The 12084-nt window shown below is 35.4% G+C and overlaps 1 protein-coding gene across 3 annotated transcripts in view; it reads right to left on the bottom strand.

The window, feature by feature from the left end:
• Nucleotides 1-12084, bottom strand: part of ZFYVE9 (zinc finger FYVE-type containing 9) — a 135248-nt gene that overhangs the window by 77202 nt on the left and 45962 nt on the right. For 2 of the 3 annotated variants that reach the window (XM_077779732.1, XM_077779733.1), the window contains exons 4-6: nt 6664-6763; nt 4048-4224; nt 2276-2445 (exon numbers count right to left, since the gene is read on the bottom strand). In XM_077779732.1, the coding sequence (XP_077635858.1) occupies nt 2276-2445; nt 4048-4224; nt 6664-6763 (447 nt within the window). The remainder of the gene's footprint in view (nt 1-2275; nt 2446-4047; nt 4225-6663; nt 6764-12084) is intronic. The other variant, XM_077779734.1, reaches the window with a different exon arrangement.

Raw genomic sequence — 12084 nt, 5'->3', positions numbered from 1 at the left:
ACAAATATCAAAAAAAAAAAAAAAAAAAAAAAAAAAAAAAAAAAGCCAAAGACTAGAAACAATCCAAATGTCCATTAACAGGAAAAAGAGATAATTTGTTGTATATCCATACAATGGAACACTACCCAGCAATAAAAAATATTAACTTTTGTTGCATACAACATGGATAAATCTCATAATCATTAGTTTGAGCAGCTAAACACAAAAAAGCTAGAAGGCAGGCACAAAACAATATATAATATAGTTTCCACTTACGTGAAATTTAAGAACAGTCAAAACTAATCCATGGTGACACAAGTCAAGATAATGGGGTTACCCTGGGGAAAAGCAGGCAGGTATTGACAGAAAAAGGGCATGAAGGAACCATCTAGACAGAGTGATGGAAATGGTATTTTCACCTGGGTGGTGGTTGCACACGTGTGTGTTTATCTATAAGTTCATCAAGTTGTCTCCTAAAGAGTAATGCTCCTTAAGTACTTTGCTATATAGATTTTATACCTGAATAAAGATTAAAACTATTTTCTTAAAAAATATGTCCATGTTGGGGCATCTGGGTGGCTCAGTCAGTTAAGCATCTGACTTCAGCTCAGGTCATAATCTCCCAGTTTATGAGTTCAAGCCCCGCGTCAGGTTCTGTGCTGACAGACAGCTTGGAGCCTGGAGCCTGCTTTGGAGTATGTATCACCCTCTCTCTTCTGCCCCTCCCCTGCTCATGCTCTGTCTCTCTGTCTCTCTCAAAAATAAATAAAACATTAAAAAAAATTTTTAAATGTTCATGTCTTACTATGACATGAACATAGGAAATTATACTATCTATAATTTAGGACTTTATTAGTTTTTAGTGGGTTTTTGTTAAAAATTTTATAATGTTCTTTTTTTTTTTTAATTTTTTTTTAAATGTTTTATTTATTTCCAGGAGAGAGAGACAGCGTGAGCAGGGGAGGGTCAGAGAGAGAGGGAGTCACAGACTGAAACAGGCTCCAGGGTCTGAGCTGGCAGTCAGCACAGAGCCCGACGCGGGGCTCAAACCCACGAACCTCGAGATCATGACCTAAGTGAAAGTCGGACGCTTAACCGACTAAGCCACCCAGGCACCCCAATAATGTTCTTAATACATCATCATATAAGAAGAAACTTGGAAAATTTTATTGGCAAACCATTATTATCTGATTTGAAAACCATTATTACTTGATTTGAAAGCCTAGTACAGGAAATGGTGCATATATCCACCTTTTAATATCATAGAAAGTGGTCATTTGGCCTCTACTTACATACCACCTGTGAAAAGGAATTTATTTCTTCGTAGAGTACCTATTAAGTGGCACACACTCTACTAGGCCATAAAGATGAGAAAAATATATTCTAGTCTGGCCCTAATGATATTTATTATCCCAATTCTTTTCTGGTAAAAAAAAAAAAAAAAAAAAGAATTATTAATCTTAAAATAGAACTCTTTGTTTATCAGATAACTATTTTTTATCAGATAAGTATTAAAATAGAATGTTGAATAATGTAAGAGACAAAATAACTAACTTGGTTTAATTTTGCAAAACGAGCTGAATCTTGTTTCCTTGTAACAGTCATTCATTAGAGCTTCCTCTTTCATTCAAACAGAATTTCTGTTCTAAAAACCTATCAGGGGCACTTGGCTGGCTCAGTTGGTAGAGCATGCAACTCTTGATCTTGGGGTTGTGAGTTCAAGCCCCACATTGGGTGTGGAGATTACTTAACAATACAATCTTTAAAAATCCTACATGGCAACCAAAAGGTAGAACAGAAAAAAGTAGAGATGCTTGGTTGAAGAGAAAGGAATAGAGGGACTCTTTAGTCACCTTTATATGGCCTGGCCCTTCCTCAACATGGCACTCCCAAGAGGCCACCACAGAACCTGGGGAACAATGTTTGAAAATCAGTGTACAAAGGGGGCAGGATTCCCTCTGCATGAACTCTAACTATAGCAGTAGCCTGAGCTCATTGACAACAACCTTCATGAGAATCTTTCTTCTGGAAAAAAAAAACAAAAAAAAAACAAAAAAACAAAAAACCTTCCAAACACACAGCAAACAAAAACTGATTTTGCCACATTTGCTTTACTCCTAGACACACACACACACACACACACACACACACACACACACACACACCCTCCTAAACTGTATCTGAAACCTATAGGCTTCCACAGAAAGGTCACTCAACTTAGAAAAAGGGAAGACAGAAGGAGCACAATGCTGAGTAAACTAAGTACTCACTTTTAGATGCTGTTTTGTTTTCTTACCTCTGCTGGTAGAGGACTGGTAGTTACTGGTTTAACTGGGTCATGTGAGACAGCCAAGGTTCCTGCAGAGGAAGTTCCATTCACTGTTAATTTGGCTGCATCAGCAACTTCTCCATTAGGCAAGATCCCATCAGCAAACCAAACTCGTCTCTGCTCTCTGGGCTGAGCCACTTGAGGAGCCAGAAAAATAAAACAAGCATCACTGTGATATTAGTAGCGTTTCTAACATCAAAGAAGAGAAGGTCACCATTTCCAGAAGTACAAAGAAATCACTATTTAGCATCTTATAAATATAAGAACTGTAACTGTGTATAAAAGTGCTTATAAACTAATAAGATACAAGTTTAAATATATTCTTTATTTCTGTAACTTAAACATAAGTATTTAAAACACCTTGCTTCCAAATATTAAGAGTTCATAAGTACACTTTTGATTATGTCACTTACTCTGTTCCATTTCACTGATAGAGAAACTAAGGAAGGTGTTTAAGTGCCTAGGAAATAAATTAATCACAGGGAAAAAATATCTAGCAATGGATGTCCACATCTCCTAAAAGTATGAGGTTTCCATGGGAATTAAATATCTGGAAAAGTGATATGGTGTTTTTAAAGGTCAAAAGATGCCCTGAAGAATGTTGAAGAATTATTTACAAATAAAGGAAGAGTTGGCACAGATATGTAAGAGAACTGGGAAGCAAACTGACCAGATCTCTGGCTAACAAGTAACAGAAGATGAAAAAAGACTGATCTGGCAGTGCAAAGTAGTCTGCAATAGGGGAAAAGCTGGAAAACTAAGTCCGATGAAATGATCTCTTTAAATCCAGTTCTGGAAATCAATTGCAAACAGCCAAAACAAAGAGAGACTTAGGAAAGAACAATAAAAATGATAAATGAAGTAAAGAGAATAAAGATTTTAAGAAAGAAAGCCTGAACTCATAAAAATACAAGGAGTATGACTAAGGGATGATCTGAAAAGAGGGGAAAATGGGGAAGACTATGATAATATCAGAAGTCTCTGATCTTCATAAGGGGAGTAGGGCTATTTAGCAAGAGAAAGGGAATATTACTAGACAAAAAGAAAATTAAGAAGATTGATTTTAATTGCCAAGGGAAACTTCCCAACAAGATCATTATAAGGAAATACATAATTGTTATTTTTACTACTGATAATTTCCTAAACTTACAAAGTGTCTTTCATCTGACAATAACATAATCATAAAGATATAAATAAACTAAGTTGAGCCTATAATTTTCTATCGTATGATATAATCAGAAAGTTCTCGATTTTATAAAAGTCTATGTACCTAACAATATTTTCATATTCTTACTTGGATAGATTAAAAATGAAAAGAGAAAATAGCAATGTGTTTTCAAAAAGCAATACTAAAATGGGCTGGTCCAAAGAAAGAACTCTCCATTTTCATAAACTCCTATAAAGAACATTAAAGTAGGCATAAGGCTAGGATTTTACAGGCCAACTTCAAATTCTGTACCTCTTTTCAAGTATAAGCAGTGTAATCACTCCATTCTTAAGTTGGAGAGAGTATTGGCATATTTTTAGAGGTGCCTCCAAAATATCAGGTAACACAGTATTATTCTTTACTTGCCCAGAAATAGTCTTGACACATTTCTCACCTTGTTCCTTCCACTTTAATAACCACCCAAAGGGACTTCTCTAAAGTGTTTTAAAGACTTGTGCTGTAAAATCACATCAGCACCTTTTCAGAGGAACTTGGTGAGGAAAAGGAGAGAGAAGAGCACATGATTCCCTACCTTCTGCTCCAGGGTGCTTTAAAACTCCCACAGGTACCATCACAGTGGGAGGTGGAGAGCTCAGGGCTCCTGAGGCCTGAGCTTGCTGCAAGGGAGGGATAGTAGAACAGTATTCAGCAGGATTGTTAGGGTTAGGGCTCTGGCTTGAGGCACTCATCATGTTCTCCCAGGCTTGAGCTAAAGCAAATACAGACAATCAATGTGAATGGATTGCAAAATATGGACATCAAGACCTCCTCAATACTGGATAAATAATTTGGCTCTTCCTCATTAACACTCTTTGTACTCTCTCTTCCAGCTAGTGAAAGTACTAAGGAGATAGGTGATTTTATTCAATAAAGGAGACCATTAGGTTAAGTAAACTATTTGGAAGCAACAAATAAGAATTATGTGACAGTTCTGATACAGACTGACAGTAGGTCAGTCTGAGATTAATGACTAGGTTCCTGGTTTCTTTAAAAGAGACCATACATTTCCTTAAGAGGGAGTGAAACATCAAACTTACTAAGGATTTGCAACTGGGATAGCAATTTAGACATTTGGGAGGAGAGGGGGACAGGTTTAATATTCAACCCATTTTATAAAGGTCTATCAAAAATCAAAATCAGGGACTAAAATAGCATAACTCCATTGTATGATATTTTTTGTTTAATTTACAGACTTTTAGGCTCTTCTTAGTTGAGATAAAAATCTCACTTGAAAAAGTCTAAAGGTTAAGGCTCAAGAGAACACATCTCAACATTTTTGTGAATTCTGCTATTGTGTAATCATTACCTTGTGTAAAAGTATCCAGCAAAAACAACCAATTCACATCTTTGGTGTGTCTCAGAAGCACAGGACCCATTTGAACGTGAAAAGGTGCCAATATCATACAAGTGGCATCAACCAATATGACTGATTACAAATGTGTTAAGATTCTGTATATTCTATAATTTTATTAATATTGACATATCAACTACTGTCTTTAAAGTAAATAGAATGAAAGAAGCTACAGAAATGAAAGATACTAAATTTTATCTTCTAGGTTCAGATAATACCACATGCCCAGGAATGGAAAACACAATTTTTAAAGCATCTTTTTAAAAAATATCATTCAATATCAAAGAATGATCCATAAGATTGTGAATATTTATTGCCTCCAAACTTCAGGACAAGGGTAAAAACAATAGCTAGTTCCTTTGAAAGCATTGGCAGAAAGAGGGAAGGAAGAGAAAAGGAGAAAGGGATAAAAGGATAGGGAACACTGAAAAGCATCAAATTAAATATTCAGAAAAAGACTTCGCTAAGCCATGCGAGAGGAAAGACGCTGGAAAAACCATTAAAAGTAGATTACTTTCGGATTCCCTGGTAAGGGCATCCTTGGCTTAATAAAAATAAGTATTCCATATGAATCCTCTGCCATTTCCTTCATCTTTAGCTATGCCAAGTTAAATTAAAAAAAAAAAGCTATGAAGTTGAAAGACCTCATCAAATAAAAGAGGTATTGGATACTATAATTAAGCAGCATGCTCTTTTCTGCGGATATATGTCTGAAAATGAAAGCAGGAATAAAAATCAACTGAGCAACTGAGTGAAGTAACTACCATCTAAAAATTGGCCCTTAAGAGTAGAGAGAATGAATTAATATTTGATCAAAATTGTTAAGAATTCAGAAATGGGAGGAAATTGGGTGGATCAGAGGAGATAAGAACAGATCAGATAAACTGACATGCAGTAGTTAATAAGCCAGCAACAGGAAAACATCACTATGAGCAACACAGACAGACAGAGCAGGAGGGGTCTTGAGCAGATAGATTCCTGCCTCCAGGAGGCATGCTACCCTGGCACAGGCGGCAACTTTTGTCCAAGTTCAAAATTTTATTAGTAATTCTTCTGGCAACTATACAAAGACATACTCACAGAGAAAATACTATAGCCTGATCAATTTTCTTGTATCTCTTTACAAAAAAACTTCTTTTTTTGGTAATTTTGAACCAAACTGCCCTTGGATTCATTTCTAGTCCCAAAAAGATGAACACTAGACAAGCTATATTTACCTTCTCCTGGCTATGTTTTTTTTACCATATAACTAAATTCAAAACCAATATCCTTATAACAAATCTAAGTAGTATTCAGATTTGATAGAAAAATGCACTTTTCTACTTGATCTTAGATGCTAAAATACTTATTTTTAACAAGATGAGTGAAAAGTTGTCAATAAGGATAAATCTTAAGATATTAAGGTATTACCTAGAAAGAGATAGCTTCCCTTGAAAGGAAAACCTCAGCCCAATTTTAATATTTCATCATCTAAGTGGTCAATAGCTTCCCACCCCCATTCCATTCCAGTCATTCCACAGAAGCATTAAAGCCACACAGCACCAGATTTCCACCAGAACCTCCATTCTTCCTGCAAAACTTACCTGACTTTAACAATCATTTAAGTTAGGCACAGGGAGTTTGAAATGCTATAATATTTTCAAGACATAGAAATTTGCTCCATATTTTCAATTACAGTTGTGACTTTTGAGAAGGTGAGCAACTTATAGAGAAAGGCAGGAAAAAATAGTAGCCTTTTCATAGGAATTCTCTTGTTCTGTCTTGGTAACTGTGAATTCAACCTGTTTTGATACTTACCATTCATTAGCACTGAATGGCAGATCACACATACTCTAGCTTCCTTTCTATCCATGTATAACAGTTTACATTTCAGGCTACAGCAGGAAGCACAGAAAACCTGCAGAAATAAGAACATACTAAATTTATTTAGGATTACAGTACAAAGAGAGCAAACCAATATTGATCAACCCTGATAGGAAACCATATTACTAAAACACTAAAAACTTCAAAGGAAAATGCAATTAAGGAAGGCAGGCCTAAGACTCAATTCAAAAGCAAGAGTGAAATGACATGTCTGTCAGCAATAAGGAAAGTAAAAGTGTTGGCTGAAACTAAAAGCCAAGATCACATAACAAATACACAGCAGAGGGGGGAAAAAAGACCTGCCCTTAGACAAAATTCCTATACACGAGATCACATAACATGGGCATTTAAAGATAATTACATCTGCTATGTTTGTTTGGAAAGGCAATATAGCAGGGTGAAATAAACAAACATGGGGAATTCCAAGTTTGAGCTTCTGATTTTTACTCATCTGATAGATGGAATAATAATCATACCAGCTGTTTTACTGGTTTGCTATAAAAGCCAGGAAAGATCAAAGTATACAACTCAATCATAAAAATAAGCACAGCCCCTTGGGCACCTGGATGGCTCAGTCAGTTGAGCACCCAGCTCTTGATTTCAGCTCAGGTCACAATCTCACGGTTCATGGGAGTGACCCCATGTCAGGCTCTGCACTGGCAACACGGAGACTGCTTGGAATTTTCTCTCTCTCTCTCTCTCTCTCTGCCTCCTTCCTGATTGTGTGCATGTGTGCGTTCTCTCTCTCAAAATAAATAAACAGACCTAAAAAGAAAAATAAGGACAGCCCCCGCTATAGGAAATCAGAGCAGACAATCAAAAATTCACCAGGCCAATCTCCAGCACCATATGTCCACCTTCCAGGCATGGTTCTTGATAATTTTACTTTCTTCTCCCTTCCACATTAGACAACAAGAATCTCCTTAGCTCCCTGTTAAGATTTATTTTCTTAAGAAGTCATTAGTCATTTATCACAGAGAGATTCATATGGGCAGAAAGCTGTTCCCAGTATGGTAAATTCCACTAATCCAGTTCTTATGGTCAAGAAGTAACCATCTTACAAAGATTAATCAAGAGATGAGGTCACATTAAAGACAAAGCAAGGGGCGCCCGGGTGGCTCAGTTGGTTAAGCGTCCGACTTCAGCTCAGGTCATGATCTCACAGTTCGTGGGTTTGAGCTCCGCATCGGGCTCTGTGCTGATAGTTAGCTCAGAGCCTGGAGCCTGTTTCAGAGTCTGTGTCTCCCTCTCTCTCTGACCCTCCCCTGCTCATGCTGTCTCTCTCTCTCTCTCAGAAATAAAGCATTAAAAAAAATTTTTTTTAAATAAAGACAAAGTGAAAGAGATGATATACATGATATATATAAATATTATATATAATATATAATTAATATATCTAGCTACCATGATTACCAATTTAAAATTTTCAGAGCCTTTACATTCTCAAAGTAACCCTGCAACAAAGAGGGAACAGGAAATAGATTATTTCTATCAGAAGAAACTTGAGTTTGGGTGGTTAAATGACTTGTTCAAGTCCACAGCAAACTGTATGAATACAAGCACTTTACATATACTATTTCATTTAACCTCTATGAATTCAGTCATTTACAATCAACAGAGTTCAATAAACAGATACTAAGCAAAATCGTTCGGTTGTACAGCTAGTAAGTTACATAATAAGTCTCCAAAGGCTCTGTTCTTAACTACTATGTAATACTGTTTCATACTAATTCATATATGGTATTTTACTTTGAGACCTGACTTTTCCTTCTGCCTCACCATAACTACATCTAGTCAGTTGCTAAATCCTGTTGGTTCTCCCTCTTAATCTCTCCTTCTCTATCATTAATGCTGCTGCCTTTATTCAGGCCTATATCTACTATCTGAGGGCTAGAAGATGGTCATAATCAATGATTTATCCTCCTAATCTTTAGATGTGTCTTTCCAATTCATCTTTCACACAAACACTAAATGACAGAACTTTCTAAAACAGTAAATCTAATTATGTTAATCTTGAAATCTTTCAATAATCTTTTAATCAAGAGGTAAATCCAAGAAGCCATCATTCACTCATTTATGCTACAAATATTCGAGTCCTAACTATGTGCTGAGCAGCAGGCTACTCTACTAGGTGTAGCAGTGAACAAAATAGATATGGCCCCTGCCTTCATGAAATTCATAGTCTACAGAGGTTACATCTAAAATTAAATAATTACACAGTGAATATAAAATTACTTGCTTCAAAAGAACTACAGGGTAAAATAAGATGTAATCTAGGCCTTACCTAGATTGACAGGGTCAAGAAAGGTTTTATTTAGGAAATGACACAGATAAAATATGAGGTAAAAGTTTTCTATGCACAAAATGGAACCAGGGAGAGAGACAATAATAAGCAGAGGAAACAGCAAGTACACAGGTCCTATTAGGGGAAGAAAGCATGGCTCCATCAAGGAGCTAAAAATAGTTAATATGGCTAAAGGCCCTTAGGTTAAGGGAGGCATGGAATAAGATGAGGCCAGACAAGACAAATATTGTATGATTCCATTCATGTGTGAAAAATAAGGAATACAACAAATGAACAAAGAAACAAAAAACCAGACTCTTAAATACAGAGAACTGGTGGCTGCCAGAGAGGAGGTAAGTAGGGGGATGGGAAAAAGAGATAAAGGGGATTAAGAGGTACAAACTTCCAGTTATAAAATAAATAAGTCATAGAGATGAAAAGTAGAGCATAGAGAATAGAGTTATTGAGAGTAATGTATAGAACTGTTGAGTCATACAGATACAAATAACACTGTATATTAGTTATACTTCAATTTTAAAAAAGAAGGCAGACCAAGCAAAGTTTGTACAGGCTGTATTAATAATTTTGGTTTTTTTAATTAGAGCAGTGGGAAATCACTTAAATGTTTTAATCAGAGAGGAAGACATCAAGAGGAAGACATGGCTACAGTATAGGGAAAAAATAATGGATTTGGGATTATTCAACATAAAGAACTCAATAAATGTAATACACGTTAACAGAACGAGAAATAAACCCACATAATCATCTCAAAGCAGAAAAAGCATCTGACAAAATTCAATACCCTTTCATAATAAAAACATAATAAACATAAAGCATAGTAAAAACAGTTAAAAAACTAGAAATAGAAGGAAACTACCACAACATAATAAAAGCCATATACAAAAAACTCCATAGCAAACACTATACTCAATGATGAAAAACTGAAAGCTTTTCCTCAACCTGCTTTCATCTCTTCTACCTAACATAGGTACTGAATTTCTATCCAAAGGATCAGTCAAGAAAAAGAAATAAAATGCATCCAAATTGTAAAGGAAGAAGTAAAGTTAACTTTGTTTGCAGAAGATATGAACTAATATACAGAAAATCCTAAATATTCCACACATAAAAACTATTAAAACTTAGAAATGAATTCAGTGAAGTTGCAACATACAAAGTCAACACACAAATATCAGTTGCATTTCTTTCTATACACTAAAAATGAACAATTGGAAAAGGAAATTACAAAAAACCTCCATGTACAGTGACATCAAAAAGAATAACAGACTAGATATTTGTTATATATAATGAACAAAGCGCTAAGATCCATAACATATAAAAACCTTCAATGAACTAAAAAGAAAAACACAAAAACCTCTAAAGAAAAAAGCAAAGAACTCACACAGGTAAATTTACAGAAAAATAAATAAAATGTCTAATAAATAAAGATATACTAAGTTTCAGTTGTGACAAAATAAAAATTAAAAGAATGAGATATTCTTTTTCTATTGTACAAAGAATTTTTTAAAAACTGTTATTATCCAATGGTGGTGAGGGTAAAGAGAAAAGAGGACCTTTGTCTCATAACCTCCAGGTGATAGTATAAATTGGTAGATTAATTTAGCAGTATGTTTTAAATTTTTAACTATTCATTCCCTTTGACATGCAATCTGAAAGATTATCCTACAAAAAGAAAATCCAAATGTGCAATGAGATGTATACAAGAACTAGCTCTATACAGTTCATAATAGTTGAAAGTTATAAACAACCTAAATGTTCATCAGTAGAGGAATGATTAATAAAGTACAGTATGACCATTAAATGGAATGCTGTTAGCCTGTAAAAAGAATTATAGAGTTCCTTATGTAGTTACTCACATGGAAACATAAAGTAAAACAGTCAAGTTGGAGGATAAAATTTGGATAAAAATAGGGCTTTTTTTCCCCGTCTCTTATGACTTTTATATAATTTTTTTAGGTGTTGGACTGGGATATTTTAATTTTATTTTGAGTAGAGCCTTTTCTGTATTCTAAAAAGAAAACAGAATTAAAAGGAATATTTGGTGTTTCAGGTTGAACTGTGTCTCCTCCAAATACACATATGTAAGTCTTAACCCTCAATACTTCGGAATATGACTCATTTGGAAATAGGGTCTTTATAGAGGTAATCAAATTAAAATGAGGTCATTAAGGTGGGGGCCCCTAATCCAATATGACTAGTGACCTTATAAAAGGGGAAATTTGGACACAGCATGTGGGAGAATACCATGTGAACATAAAGATGGCCATCTACAAGCCAAGTAGAAAGACATGGAATAGATCTTCTCTCACAACCCTCAGACGGAACCAACCTTGTCACCACCTCAATTTCAGACTTCTAGCCTCTGGAATTATGACACAATAGATTTTTATTGTTTAAACCACCAGTTAGTAGTACTTTGTTATGACAGTCCTAGCAAACTAACACAGGTGGGGACTTTCAAAAGTAAAGACTTGCTTTGGGTAAAAAAAAAATCTCAAGTGAGAATTGAAAAAAAAAAAAAAAACACCCAAAAAATAAAGATACCCTTTTTTTTTTTTTAAGCAGGCCAGGGGGCAGCATTATGCAGTTAAACAGAGGGATCTTACCCATCCTTCCCAATATGCCAATAGTGTGGAGGGGGATCTTTTGTTTCCAAGGGAATTCAAGAAAGGCACAGAAGTTAGTTAGAAAAGTGGATGACTTGCCAAGAAACTACCTAGAATGGCAAGAAAACAACAATCAGGCAAAAAGAGAGGCATTTCTGTGGGATCACCCATGCCAGAGAATTACAGAAATCTACGGAGATCAAATGCAGCATACACCACAAAACTACCACCAGACAGCGCCTGTGACTGACACAGACAGTGTACCACAACATAAAATAGAAGATTGACCTGGGAATGCTGGCTCTTGTTCTCAAAAAGGCAAAGACTATGCTATAATAAGATCCACAGGTCATTAGAATTAGTACCCTGGAAAAGATAGGCAGAATCTAAGAGATTTGAACCACCTGAGAATAGGTTAATAATCCTGGATTTAAAATTACTGGATAA

Source organism: Crocuta crocuta, unplaced genomic scaffold, assembly GCF_008692635.1.
Source record: "Crocuta crocuta isolate KB4526 unplaced genomic scaffold, BGI_CrCroc_1.0 scaffold168, whole genome shotgun sequence".
In the NCBI taxonomy this organism is placed as follows: Eukaryota; Metazoa; Chordata; class Mammalia; order Carnivora; family Hyaenidae; genus Crocuta; species Crocuta crocuta.
The sequence above is the reverse complement of the archived record's forward strand: the minus strand, read 5'-3'. Positions and strand labels throughout refer to the sequence as shown.